Source organism: Corapipo altera, unplaced genomic scaffold (genome assembly GCF_003945725.1).
Source record: "Corapipo altera isolate COAL_440 unplaced genomic scaffold, ASM394572v1 23, whole genome shotgun sequence".
Classification (NCBI taxonomy): Eukaryota; Metazoa; Chordata; class Aves; order Passeriformes; family Pipridae; genus Corapipo; species Corapipo altera.
This window is the reverse complement of record NW_020884878.1, coordinates 5,000,519-5,015,131: the sequence shown is the minus strand read 5'-3', so window position 1 is coordinate 5,015,131 and position 14,613 is coordinate 5,000,519. Positions and strand designations below refer to the sequence as shown.

The window sequence follows — 14,613 nt, the reverse complement described above, 5'->3', positions numbered from 1 at the left end:
AGCGGCTGTGGCGCCTCCTCCAACGCAGAACTCGGAGGGGGGCGCGGCCGAGGCGCCCGCGCGCTTCGCTTCCGGGTTGTGGTGCCGAAGGGGCGGGGCGGGAACAACGCGCCCGCCTCAAGCCCCCAAGCGACACGCGATTGGCTGGGGCGCTCATCTCGGGTAGGCGGGACCCTCACAGTTCGCTCTTCCCATTGGTTGCGCGCCGTGTCTGTCCCGCGGGACCGCCCGGCCATTGGCCAGCGGGGGTGCCCGTCCCGCGGCCGAGCGGCGGCCGCGGCGGCGCGCCGGGGAAGATGTCGGGCGGCGACGCCAAGAAGCTGGTGCGGTCCCCGAGCGGGCTGCGCATGGTGCCCGAGCACCGAGCCGCCCGCAGCCCCTTCGGCCTCGACGAGCCGCCGTGGGTGCCCGACAAGGAGGTATCGCCGCGGGCGGGGGCGCCGCACTTCCCTTTCCCCTTCCTTCCCCCCTCTTTTTTATTTCCCGTGCGTTAATAGATTAAAGGACGCAAGGCTGGGGCTGTCACTCGTTCTGCAGGGGTGTTGCGGCCCCATCACAAAAATTAGCGACTTGCTGAGTTAAAAGTATCGCGATCTGAGCAGCGTTGCTTTAAATGCTTATAAAGGTGGTTCTGAAGGCTTTAAGTGCTTACGAAGGTGATTCTGAAGGCTCTGTAGATGTAAAAGTAATTATACAACGTGTTAAGGCGATAAGGCTGAGTTAGAACAGCCCTTCTGGCTCCCGGTGCGAATGTTCGTGGTGTTAAACAAGCACTGGACAACTTAAGACTGTTTTAGTTGACTTTGCTTTTAAACACCGAGTAAACAATGTGATCGTGATATTATATCCAATTTCATCTAATATGCGCTATTCGTTGCCAGTCCCCACAGCCAGATGATAACGCAACATAGAAGCGTTTGTTTGTTTGTTTATTTATTCTGCGGTGTGGACACACGCCAGTGCGTTTAAATGTGACCGGAATGGAGATGTATTTTAGATGAGCCAACGTGAATTTAAGCCGGGAGTCACCAAACAAAGCCATTCTTTGGCAGATACGGACGTGGCTGGTCTGTTTTGTGTGGGAACATTGTGTCCTCCCTTGGCTAGGAACGAGGAAGAAAGTTTTTTTTAGTCTACCTGATGTCTCTTGAGGCAGAAAGTTCTGTGTAAAAGTAATAATTAATAATTCTGGAGACTCACTCTGCCAGCACAGCTTCTACATCTCAGGCCCACCTGAGCTGCCATAAGGGGGATGAGCAGTAAATCAGCTGCTGGTTTTGTCTGAAATAACAACCCTTTTTTGGGAAGTGACTTTTTCAATTTATTTTAATAAACAAGCGATCTGCTGCAATACCTAGTGTGAGTTTCCTCAAGTTATTCTCTTCCATGCTTAGAAAATCCATCACTAGCAGCTGTTTTCTGTCTTATATGTGAGACAGCTATTTTCTGTCTTATAAGTAAAATAAGATAAATTTTCAGTGGCCAGGGCAGGGTGTCCTTGGAAGTCTGGGCTGAGCTGCTCAGATTCCCACCCAGCTGGCACCGTGTGGGCTCTGGGTGTGCTGCAGGTCGGGTGTGTGTTTATCTGTGAGCTTGTAGCAAAGTCTGAGCAGTTCTTGTGCAAGTGCCTTTCCCTTTGTGCTTTGGTTCTGCTGTGTAGGTGAGTTGCTGCACCCCTGTGCACTCACCTGGGCCACCTGGAAACCCGATTCCTGACAGATATCATTTCTGTGACAGTTAAATTGAAACTGGTTTTCTCCTTGACCTTCTGAAATGCAGTTTAGCATGTCAGTAGTTCTTGATTATAGCAGGCTGGTTACCTTAAGGAAAACAAGGTACTTAAAACTCAGTCTAATACACAGACGCATCTTAATTCTACTAGAAGGTTGCTTGAGGGTTGTAGTAGGGTTTATTTAAACTAGTTGGATATATTTAAAGAACTAACTCTCTCTATTTGAGAGACATCAGTCTGATGTGTGTTGTTAGTTTGAATTTTATGTTACAGTTGTACTGCAGGTATTCATTCCCCTTAAAGTTCATTTTTTCCCCATAATCTGCTGGTCTGATGGTGTTGAATTGTGACTGAATGTTGTCTTTGCATCAGGCTCAGTGATATTTGCTGTTGAGAGGAAGTGTCTTACGGGCAAGTGTTTTAAGTGCATTTGTTAATGCCAGATTAAGAATATGAATTGTTGTTTTGTAACTACTTATTTTACTAGATTTCATAGAGAATTTTGAAGTTCTGAAATCCCTTTGGTTAACAATTGCCAAATGTGTTACAAACATTTCCCTCAAAGAAAGCAGGTATGTGATACGCAGGGAAGCTTAGAAACACCGTAGTTTTGCTAAAAAATGAAATTTAAAGAGACAGTGTTATCTAGTTAATGAATTAGTTGAGAACTATTGATCTTGTTACCATGTCAGACATAATTAAAAACTGTCTTCGTCCAAGGCAAGACCTTGACTGGTACTAGACAGTGCTAATCTGTTTCTTCAAATCCGTTGGCTTCTGCTGTGCAGCCAGTAGCACTCACAAACTCAGTAGCTTTATTTTTCTTATGCAGGGAGAGTCTACCCTCTTGTTTTTTTGAAATTAAGGTCACCCATGACTTATGGCAGTTAGTTTTGTGAAGCTTATATAGCACTGAAATATAATTCAAGTTATTAATTTTATGTCACAAGGTTATACAGTCTTAAAATATCATTTACTTTGAGGAATTTGGAGTCTAAGACTGAAGCAGGACTATTGAAAACTTTGCTTTTGGTAGTCTTATTTGTAATACAAATAGAGAGTTGAGGTGGATAATATTATGAACATCTGTGCTGAGCATCATTAAACTTGAGACAGAGCTTAAAATGCTGGTCACTGCCTGTGTCTTTTCTGACTCGGAATTTCTTTGTAAATCACCGGCAGAGCTCAGCTGGTGATGTTTCTATTAAGGAAATCTTGGACTAGAAATCGAGTGAAGTTTGTCAGTTTGGCTGCAGAGGTGGCCAGACCTCGTGACATCCAGCTGTGCACCAGATGCTTCCATGGCTGAGGAACACTGTGTGCTGCACAGGAACTCACAGATGTGGTGAGAGTGATTCCCTGGGGTTCCTCAGTCGCTGCAGGAGGGAACTGAGCTTCCCAGAGCAGGGCCCTCCCTTGGCTCGGGCTCTCAGAGGTGGCTCTGGTTGTGTGGCAGAGCTGCCCCTGGAGTGCTGGTGAACTTGGGCAGCTGCAGTATCAGAAAGCACCACGAGCTGTATCTGGCCTGAGTTCCCTTGTGCCTTTTCCCCCGCTGGCACCCTCTGCTTTGGTCAGGAGTGTTCCTGGGTGGGATTTGGGCAGCTCCTGAACTTCCACGGCAGAGGTTCACTGTGTTAACGAGCTGAACGAGGTGTTCCTGTGCATCACTTCTTGAAACGCTGTGTTATTATGTATGCAAATAAAGCATGTGAAGTGTAACTATAACTTCCTGTCCATCTGTGGGAGTCTCACCTCTGGTTGGATCCGTGGTATTATGAAAATCAGTTACCACACTTGAGCAAACACCTGAGAAATTCTACTCTATTTGTAATGAACCAGCTCTTGGTATTTTTAAATTAATGCCAAGATGCAACAATTGTTGGATGCTCTTCCATTTTCCTCTTGCTAAATGAAGTAATCTGATATCAGTATTAGTGGCTGATTGTACGTGAAATGAATATACTTGTGACGTAATTTTTTTTTCCTTTTTTTATGTCTTTTTGTTTGAAGATATGAAAAGTAACTTGGACATCGTGCTTCCTTCCCTCTAAATGTGATAAAACCCCTTCAAGCAATAAAGCTTAATTCAATACTTGTCACTCTCTAATTCTGTCAGTGTACGGATGAATATGAAAAAATCACCTTTCAGGATATTCTACAATAAAGGTCTTGTCCCAGGCAAAGCAGAAGTTGATATTATGCAAATGGATTCACTTGGTTCTAGTTACTTAAAGCAGAAATGCTCTTAAGGAAGAGTGTATTGAACCTACTTGTGTCAGAACATTTTCCTAGGAAAATCCTGTTCTGCAGTGCCAACTGCCATATGCCATTTTATCAGGCAGGGCTATCATCATGGACCTGGAATTCAGAAATATTTTTCTATAGAGTTTGTGTTAAAGAGGATGGGTAATTCGACTTCTTCCTGAGAAGGACTTGTATGTTTAGCATAACATTGTGTACAAAATCTACTTAGGACAGTATTTGTAAGAGTTTGGGTTTTGTTTTGTTTTTCTAGTTTGTGACTTGCACTTTCTGCATTTTGCCCGAAACACAAATAAAAATACTGCAACCAATAAAAACAAACAAACAAAAAACATCACTATGCAAACCCAACCAAAAAACCTCCCAGTTGTTTGCATTAAGTATACCAAAATTGTTGCCAGGTCCAGCTCCCAGACAAGCTACACATCAAAAATTAAGACAGTCAAGATCAGTGTAGAGTAGAACCTGGTATTAGCTGTCTGAGTTACATATGTGAAACCTGCTTTTTGTACAGCCATTGTGAAAAGAGGTGGTTGGATGCCTTAGCTCTGTGTGTGTTATTTGAGACGGTTCAGGAACATTTCTAGTTCTCTTTTGTGTGGGCTTTAGAAACAGCTTGTTGTAACAAATTCTACAAGTAGCTGTTGATGTTCCGTTACAGTGACTGCCATTACTCTCGAATGTGTTAAATGTCTGTTTAGACATAAGAACATTTCATGTAAACTATTGCCAATTATTAACAAGCTTACACTTCAGAAGAACATGAAAGTTTCTAGAGAATTTTTAATTTAGCTGCTGTAATATTTTTTTTTGCCATAGTTGTTGAACTTGTGACTGATTGAGTATCTGCTGGAGCAAAAGTCCCCCTATAGCTGTTGTAACCTGAAGGGATTTATAGAAAAAAAGGGTTAAATATTGAAATATGTTAATTAAAGGCAAAGGGTGATTACTGTGTTCTTAGCAAATAGCACCTGCTTGTCTTAGGGCTTGTGTTTAAGATGACATTCTGCTGTAGTCTGAGATAGTCTGGTTTAGGTGTTTCAGTTTGTAGAGTTAACAACTTACTACAGGATCTAACCATGTTCTCCTGAGTCAGATGTCAGGCACAGTTTTGAATTAGTATTTGCAAATCTAGAAATAATTGCACTATAAGCCTCGGAAAGTAGGTTTTGATACGGTGGATAAAAATATGTAAAATCTTGTTGAAAATCCAGTGATCTAATTGCTGGGTATCAACCCTTTCATAAGTGACTTTTATACAGAAAAATCTGATTGTCCTGCGGTCACTGATCACTCCTGGTAGTTTAAATAATGAAAATTGTCACCCCTTAAACTCTGCTTAGTTGTGAGAGAGAAACTCCTTCACTTTTTTTCTGGTATTTCTTTTGGGAGGAGTGTGGGTGTAAGCTTGTTTTAGGAAAGAGATATTTCAGGAAGTGACTTCTTGTAGCTGGAATAAAAATTAGGTCTTGGTGGCTTGGAAGAAAACCAAGTATCTCCTAGCATGTTTCAAAAATGTGTGAGTACTGAGAGCTTTAAAATACATAAACAATGTTTTAGAGAGTCAGCAGAGCATCACAGGATAAAATGATGAGGACAAAAACTTATATAAAAACGGTTGACTCTGGAATATAGCACTGTCTGGATAGCCAAACATTGTCAAGCATGGTAAGTACTTCTGAGATGTAGTTTTGCCTGCTGGCAAGATGCACAATTCCTAAGGGAGAAGTTTGGCAGCTTTTTTGGCTTTACAAGTAGGGATGACATTACTTTGCTACATCAGTATTAAATGAAAGCCATCCATGGTGGAAAGGTAAGCGATAGAAATTTATTGGAGGTGTTTCTTTATAAGGCATAATATAAAGCTCATTCTTTGCATATGGTGGTAGAATTAAAAGTTTAGAAATCTTGTAGATTAATCATGATTTGTATTGTTTTCCAGTGCCCAAGATGTATGCAGTGTGATACAAAATTTGACTTCATAACTAGAAAGGTAAGAGAAATCAATGAAACTTAAAGCAGTGACTGTTGCAAAATACTAATATGGACTTATTTTGAGTTAAATGTAGAGGATTTCAGTTGAATACCCTGCAAAGTCTGATGTAACTTAGTTTTTCTTTCTGTTCTACCTTTTCTGAGTAGAGTCCTTCTTGGTTTTGGTTCTGTTTCTTTGCAAAGCTTCTTGTTGCTCACTGTGTAATACAAGGGTTTTTTCTAAATTATTGGGTACCTGCAGGATTTACAGTCAAAGGAAGAGTTCGAGAAGCTCATGCTGGAGTGGGGTGTTAACATCAGAACTGACATAGCACCCAAATCAACTAATTCAGTTGTGTTTGGGGAGAAAAATTAGTTGTGGAAATGTAATGTTTTCAGGAATAATGAATTGTAGTCTTACATTAAAGAACTGTATTGTTAAAATGTAAAGAACCAAAACTCAGATTCTCCTTCTGTTCTAAAAGTAAACCAGGATTTATCTTGGATTTGGAATAGAGAATTTCTGATTAAAGTAGAAAGTGTAAACTACATAATTATTATGTATCTCACTGCATGAAAACACTAACATTAGAGTAATTATGTTCATTACGTACCAGCAAGGAGATCACTGTGGAATGCTACTGGTGTGCAGAATATGACATGGAGGAGGAAAGTACTCTCCCAGAAAAGGCCAGCAATGATTTTTAGGAGGGAATATCGTTCCTTTGTATAACTACATTGACACTCTTTTAGCATGCCCTTGTGAAAGGGAAGAAAGATGGGGAAGTGTGACTTGTAGTGCAGTGACAAAGTCAATATTTTTTATTTAATATTTGGAGGGAGATGGAAGGAGAAATTTCAAACCAGACACACTCATACCAGATAACAGGCTACTGTATTTTACTTGTGTTACTTTTGGGAAGCAATTGCAGGCAATTGCTGCAAAAATAGGGAAATAGGTACTCCAGAGAATTTTGCATTTGGAAGGAAAGCCTAACACTGACCAAAATTGCACTGTATCAGTTCCTTGTATCAAACTGCTCAGGCTTGCTTTGAGCCACAAATTAGTTCCTGCTTGCCTGGGAATACTTGTTCTGTCACGAGAACTTGCATCAGGAAGATCTGCTGGCGCTGTCACACCCCAACAGTGATCTGGAGCACAAGCCACTTGTTGCAGATTTAAGAGCTGTGAAACACATTGCAATACTTGTTCTGGTTTTGCAACTTCATTGGCTTTGTACTCTGCTGCCTGATATTTCTGATAGAGGAATGGCTTTAGGTTCTCAGTATGAAGATTTTTATCTTTTTTCCTTGGGAGAAACTTGAGAATAAGTTTTAAAAGAGAAGAATAGTATCTTCAGTTGGGGAAGAATAGAGACTTCAGTTGAAGTTTCCCAAGATCTTTGCTTGGAAGTAAGAAGGGACCTGGAAACCACTCTTGGGTTTTTATTGACAGTGAGGTGAAGGATTTGCTGGACACTGGAGAAGCTCTTTCCTCTCTGGTCTGCTTCAGAGACATCTTTACAAGAGTACCAGCAAAGGCTTAAAGTGCTGCTGTTCATGCTATACTCAGTCCTTTGTGTTTAATCTACAGAGATTTCTTTCTGCCACTTTAGCACTTACATTTCCTTTACCTGTCCCTCAGCCTGTATCTTTCACACCTGAGAAACTGTTGGGGAGGCCGAGGTGTAACATAGTAACCTTATCAAATCATCCCCTCCTAGTTTCCTTTGTAAATAAATAAACAAAACGTTCTCTCCTGCTCAGCATCACTGCCGGAGGTGTGGGAAGTGTTTCTGTGACAAGTGCTGCAGCAAAAAAGTGCCTCTGCCTCGCATGTGCTTTGTGGATCCCGTGCGCCAGTGCGCGGAGTGTGCCCTGGTCTCACAGAAGGAAACGGAGTTCTACGACAAACAGCTCAAAGTGCTCATGAATGGTAAGGACCCTGTGCACAGATGAGCTGTTGGATCTCGCTTGTGTTTACTCAAATTCTGATAAACAGTAAGAGTAACGCCTCTCGTCCAACAAGCTGCGGTTTTGTCTCCTTCTTGTCGTGCACCTTGTTTGGCAGGTAACAATTCTGTGTTACCGGTTTATTTAGAGAGAGGTTCACGCTTCTTAGAAGTGTTTACACCACGCTTCTTAGAAATGTTTACACCTCTCAGTTTATACTTTTTGGTCTTTAAAATAGTGATTTAGTTAAAGACAAATTTTTAATGCGTGTGAGAACAAATGTGTATGCAGTTGGCATTTTCCTTGAAATAATGCGTCTTTTAGCCATATTCCTGCATCTATTTAGCCATTAAATAAGGATGAAAAATACTTCAGAGTAGAGAATAGTTTAATATTTTCGAACAAGATACAGTGCTTGTTTCAAGCTTCATCTGAGAGCTTTGATCTTGCCCGTGGCCTACAGCTGTGGTTGATGGCAGATCATCATGAGTGGCTAATTTTCCATAGGATTAAAACTACATGCAGTATAACAATTCGTGCTCCAATTACATTAAGAAAGCTGAGTCTTCAGTTTTTAAACTATTCTGTGATCCTTGAGTGCCTCAGCATGATGCCAGTGTGCATCCTGGGTAAGCTAAGCCCCATGTCTGATGAGCATGGATACTCCTGGGGAGATGCCGGGCTCAGAAGGGAGCATGTTCATCCCTGTAGCACACAAATTGTTCTTCACTCTCCTTTGCCGTAGGGGTGTAGACAAGTTTTCAAACAATGTCTTCTAAACTGAAGACTTTTTTTTATAAAGCGTGTCCTGTTTGCCTTCACGTTCTGCTGCTCAAGTCTGAAGTTGTTCCTGACTTGCTGTAGAGTTTGTGTCATTTTCTCATTTCCCAGACCAGCAGTATTGGGATGAGGTAACACAGGGACCATGAGGCATGGAGGAAATAAAGGGGTTAGGTGTGTAGGCTGCTTGAAGTTATGAATCACTTCTCTAATGTAGCAACAATGATTTTCCCCATGTCAAAGCAGTTTTGAGGGGGAAGAAACACAACATGAAGGCTAAAGTTCACTGCCCTCACAGCAAGACTGAGCCAGCCTTCAGTAATGAAAAAGAGATTTCTTTGCTGTTTATTAAGCATAGAACTGAAGGTCATGTCCTGCTATTAGATTGTCCTTTTTTTTTTGTTTTGAATACTGAAACAGTAGCTTGTGTTATGATGACCACGTAGGGTCTTTAATTGCCTGCCTATCTTTGCCACCTCCAGTTCTCTTCTGATTTTTAAAAGATTCATCTTAGATATCACATGCATTTCTACAGCATGTGGGAGAAATTACATAGGATGTGTGAAAGGTCCCGTGATTCAGAACACGATAATTAAAGATGAGATTTTTATACTTGAGTGTTCTGCTGATGTTAATCAGTTTAACATTTCAATTACTCTCTTTATTTCACCCAATTTTGTGTATTAGTAGGTAAAAATTAGTTATCCTCTTTGATACTTGAACGTTCCTTCTTGAACTCTGCATTAGAATACTGAAACATTTCTTCCCAGGTGCTACATTCTTTGTAACTCTTGGAACATCTGATAAATCTGAACTCATGGTTTGTCGACTTTCCAGCAACCAGAGGTAAGAAAGAAATTGCACTTGTAAACTGTAGTATTGTTGCACTTACAGCTCTATTATTATCTCATACCCTAAAGAAACTATAAGAGTAATATGCTCTGAGGATATTGGAGAAAGTAATCAGATGGAAAGGATAGATTTATTTATCATTAGGGGTGTGGATCAGAATGCTTTGGAAAGGTGGATCTCCACTCACTGATAATGCCTCTTGGTGCCACTGGAATACAGTGTTTTTGCCACCTAATAGGGGATCACAGGAAGCAGGGGCAGGGAAAAGTCTGTAGGCACTGAAAAAAGCTTGTTTTGGAATGATTCTAACACTACACCATATTGTTTAGCATTACAACCAAAGCATTACTTTGGTCATCCCCTGTAATTTGGTTAACTAGACCACTTTGGACTCTGTTCACTTTTTCCTCTGGAGCTTTGGAAGAATAAAATTTTGGAATAAAAGAAGAGCTTTTAATATTTTGGACAGGTCTCCTGGCAAACAGAACTAGGTTTTGTGGGGTTATTTTCCTAAAACTGAAGAACTTAAATGAAAAGTAACATTTCCTGCTTGATTTCTTTCCCTCTTCACCCCAAAGAACACATAAACAGCGTCACTGAGAGATTATGTTTATTTTTGTTTCCTTTGATTTGGACTTGATATTGTAGAAAATAAAAATTATTTTAAAAAAAGTTTTTCTTCTGTTATGTAGATACCTGGTTTTGGATGGAGACAGCCACTATGAAATTGAAATTATACAGATTTCAACAGTTCAGATACTTACAGAGGGATTTACTCCTGGAGGTAAATTTTTCATTTAATATAAATGAACTATTTAGAAAAAAATGTGAAGTTGTAATTATTGTTTGAACTAGACAGTGCAGTTCTAGGTTATTGGTAACTTCAGTGTAACTGTGTTAATTACAGCTGCTCTCAGAATAGAGAAACCCTGTCCATGTGGCTACTGGGATTTTGGGGAAAACCTAAGAATTGAGAAATTCCTTTACAGCTGTAATATGGGACAGTCTCTCAATAAACCTGAGTAAGGGTGGTCATCATCTGTTCAGATCCTTTCTTTTGGCTAAATACAAATGTCTGTTGATTTAAAAGCTCATAGGAGGAAACTGTAGTCTTTGGTATTAGCCTTTTCCATTTCAGAATCCAGCTGGGATTTCTCTTCTGCTGGTACAAGCAGTTGTTAGGAGAGTGGAACTGTGAGGGGAAAAACAAATAGTTAAACTATGCTTTTTAAATTTCATTCAAGATGAAGGGGTGGCCAAGTGAAACTGGTAACATCTGTATTGGAGTGCAGCTACTTACTGCCTCATCTCTTACCAGATTTTAGAGTATTTCAGGATGAACTTGAATATGATTTGACTGAAATGAGAACAAACAAGGTCAGGAGTTTCAATAATTGTACTTTATCAACACCTCTGTCACTGCTGGGTTTTTCTAATTGCATAGCCTGTCTGTGCAGTATTCAGTCAGTGCAGCATGTTAACTTTAATAAACTTACCTTGGTATTCAAATCAACCAGATGTGCTGCTGAGTCACTTAATGCTTTAATTCCTTGTTCACTACTCTTCTGACTGCTTTATCTTTTTTCTGCCTGCCTTCCTTCTCGATGGTAGAAAAAGATATTCACACTTACACCAGCCTTCTGGAGAGCCAGCCTGTTACTGAAGGTATCAGCAGTGCCTTTGAGCGTGACTCACCTCAGCATGTTGGAATGACCCCCCTCACATCTCCCTGCAGTGCTGTTTATTTGCGTGATCTGTAGCTGCTGTTCAATTTGAGTTGTGTTCAAATGTGACGTGCATCTGTTCCTTTCCATCTGTCTGTTTATTAAACCAAGAATGAATGTTTTGTAACACTTTGGAGGAGAACTAAAGCACTCAGGGCCTTCTTTAGACCAAGTGAACTGTTGTCCATGCTGGAAGGGAGAAGGGAAGATGAGAAATAGTATATATATATAGTATATATAGTACAGTGTTACACACCACCTGCTTTAACGAGTGTGCTGAATTGGGTATACCAGAAATGAAAAATACACTCCCTGTGTGCTGTCCAGAAAGGCTTTGCACTGGAACTGTTAATTAGAGGCTTGCTTTACATATTTTTAAAAGAAAGAAGACTTCTTATCATGCAAGGTGTGTTCTGCCTGACTCTGTAATGTCCTGAAATGCCAGACATGGGCAAACTAGTCAAGGCTGTAGGTGTTTATTTCCACTGATTTAAACAGTCCCTTAATCTGTTATTCTGACTGGCAGATGCAGGGGAGCAAGTGATGAAGTTGAATTTCCATTTAGCCTCAGAGAGGAGCAAATAGCTACTTTGATAAACCCTGCTGTGGGCTTCTGATTGGATTGGTTAGACTGAGACTGTGATTTGTTTGGCTCCTCAGATATTGCAGTAACAGCCTTCGGGAGCCCTCTCACGCAGACACTTTTAAAAAAAGAGCTTTGCAAAATGGTTGTGTGTGCTGGTGCTGCTCCTGGGGCTTAGTTTATGCTCCACTGCTGCAGGAAGTAATGATAATGAAGCATGGCATTCTGAAAGCTCTTGTTTAATTTGTGTATTTTTGCTTTGGTTTATCTTCATCTCTGCAGCCAGAGTAAGAGAGATACAAACGTCTGTTGTGCTATTGTCAGAGCAGCTTCTTCTGTAGCAATTTCCTTCAGGAAGTAAATTTGTCAGCTGTTATCTGGTCTTGCATAAGCATCTCTCTCAACCTTTGCCAGGTTTGGAGGGATTTCTCACTGCTATACCAGACTGTATCCAGCTTTGCCATCGAAGTGGATACTAGTAGCTCATCCTACAGACTGCAGGCTACAGTGTGAAACTGTGGTATCACGTCTTAACATGATGATAGTAAATCATGAGGGTGTTCTCAGTGTTTGTTGCTTCACCTGATGGCTTAGGCAGGTTCTGCCTCAGTAAGAATTAAAGTTTTGAGGCTGCAGGTTCCACTGCCTGGCACTACCAGCCGTGGTCACAACCTCCTTGGATACAGCAGCTGTTGGTGCAGCTGCAGCTGGTTGTGCTTTGAACTGAGCAATGAGCATGTTTCTGCAAACATGCTTATGAGCTGGAAGAAGTTGTTTTACTTAGCTGGCAAAACCCATTGCTGTTCAAGATGTTATTTCTCTTTCCAGGAGGCAACACTCGTGCCATAGGTATGATTCTGCAGTACAAGGTACCTGGGTCGGAGGAGGTAACGCAGATGAAATTCACTGCTGGTGAGGACTTCAACTGTAACAGGAAGCTGTCAGCAAGCTGGCTGGCAGCTATGCATAAGGTAAGCACAGCAGCCAAAACTTGGAGAAGGCTTAGAAGAAAATGTTTACATGGGGTGTTTAGTAGCACTAAAGAGAGAAGGCTGCCTTAGGAGTATTTCTGTTATTTTTTTATGAAGGGCTTAAGGGCCTCATTGCTTAGAAGACAGAACCCATGGATGGCTGCAATGAACATGACTTTAGATTTATGCTCAGATAGTTGAAGAAGTTATGCACTCTTTTTTTTCCAAGATCTTATGTATATCATTAGATGAAAAGAAGTAGGAATTAGACTTTAAAGTTCCTTAGGATTTTGTTTCTGGCTGATGAATGTGCATTATGAAATACTCTTTTGAACCTAAATTCAGCTAATTGTTTTTACTGCTTTATGAAGGCTCAAAGACATTGTTGATTTTTGAAAACAGAAGACTTTAATCTTTTACTATTAGGCCCTGTATGGGTAATGAAGAGCCATATTTCCAAAGTTATGGTGGAAAAAACCAAAGCCACACCAACTTCATTCATCTGATCAGTTGCTCATCAGAACTGCAACTTTTATAAGGTACCTGCACAGGCAGGTGTGTGGCTGTTTGCTGCTTTATTGCCATTGTTGAGCTCCCCAGTTTTCCCAACCCCACCATTTACCTCTGTTCAGCCCAGTGTGTTCAAACTTTCTATTGCCATGAAAGTGCATTCAGTACTTCCTGAATGCTAGTACATGCCTTAGGTGGAAGAAAACAGAGGAAGAATTTAAAGCCTTTGATTTAAAGGAGATTTTTGGAGGGGTAAAAAAAGGAGATCAGGTGGCTGCAAGTGAAAGTTCAGTTAACAAAATGACATTTTGCCCATTTGTGTTTGTTAGGCAACAAAACTTCTCTATGAGTCCCGGGACCAGTGAGAACTGCAGACTTGGCCTCCTGAGGGAAGACACAGACACCAGCCTCCACAGACCTGCCTCTCACTTTTTGCTGATTTGACAGCTGGAAATATTTGCTGTTCTTGACTCTCTCATTCCAGTGTGGTTCATTATGTAAGAACTGGCAAATGCAATGTGAGTATTTTTTGAACCATGAGTATTCACGGTAGTGTGCAATATGTATACAGTTAATGCTTTAAACAGCCTCACCTTTTAAGACTTTGTATATTTTGTTAAGCCTTTCCTGGCACTTAATATGAAAGTGACCTGCACTACAGCTAATGTACAGCACAACTTTTATAGTAACAATTATATAAACTGTTTGCTACAGAAAGCAAACAAATGTGTATGTCTCTTCTGCAGAGAATAGCTTTTGGGTATAGATCTCAGGTTTTTCCCTCTATCCAAATGTTTAAAATCAATGTACAAAAAAATCTGCCTTAGATATGATTTTATAGAAATCACTTGGTTTTTTTTAAACATTTCATTTTAGACATCTAAATATTTCACCAAATACCACCAAATTTGACTTACATGAACATGACCTTGAAACTTCACTTCTGTAATAAATAAGCTTCCAGAATAATTTTTAGTTTTGTATTTTCTTTTTTGGTAACTAGCTTTTGTTAATCTAACTGTAATACTATCGAAATTGTATACAACTTAATGTACAAATATGAATAAATTAATTCACTTATTTAAAAAAAATGAAGTGATGCTTAATTTTGTAATATAAAACTTCTTTAGTGATGGACACTGTGGTCTCTGAACTCTGAAACTTTCAACTTTTTATAAACAGCACTTCAATTTAATGCTAAATTAATTAATTTGTCACACTTGGAACACTGGAATACTAGTGTACAGAGGTTTCAAAAGCATCTAGCAAGTC

The 14,613-nt window shown here is 40.4% G+C and overlaps 1 protein-coding gene across 3 annotated transcripts; it reads left to right on the top strand.

Annotated features, from left to right (window-relative positions):
* The first annotated feature begins 277 nt into the window (after window positions 1-277).
* Window positions 278-14,432, top strand: ZFYVE21 (zinc finger FYVE-type containing 21). 3 transcript variants are annotated; one of them, XM_027637949.1, is made up of 8 exons: window positions 278-419; window positions 5,937-5,987; window positions 7,736-7,904; window positions 9,472-9,547; window positions 10,246-10,337; window positions 11,165-11,218; window positions 12,689-12,831; window positions 13,671-14,432. In XM_027637949.1, exons 1-8 carry the CDS (start codon window positions 297-299, stop codon window positions 13,704-13,706), a joined length of 744 nt encoding a protein of 247 aa, XP_027493750.1. In that variant the 5' UTR covers window positions 278-296; the 3' UTR covers window positions 13,707-14,432. The 3 variants fall into 3 exon arrangements, with proteins under 3 accessions (XP_027493750.1, XP_027493751.1, XP_027493752.1); XM_027637951.1 differs by lacking the exon at window positions 278-419 and adding an exon at window positions 5,558-5,662; XM_027637950.1 differs by lacking the exon at window positions 11,165-11,218.
* Window positions 14,433-14,613: the final 181 nt, after the last annotated feature.

What these genes read in the sequence shown, in the direction of transcription:
- ZFYVE21 (XM_027637949.1), top strand. Translation starts at nt 297, where the DNA reads ATGTCGGGCGGCGACGCCAAGAAGCTGGTGCGGTCCCCGAGCGGGCTG. An exon ending in CGTGGGTGCCCGACAAGGAG is followed by an intron (nt 420 to 5,936) that starts GTATCGCCGCGG and finishes ATTGTTTTCCAG; the next exon opens with TGCCCAAGATGTATGCAGTG. An exon ending in GGCTGGCAGCTATGCATAAG is followed by an intron (nt 12,832 to 13,670) that starts GTAAGCACAGCA and finishes TGTGTTTGTTAG; the next exon opens with GCAACAAAACTTCTCTATGA.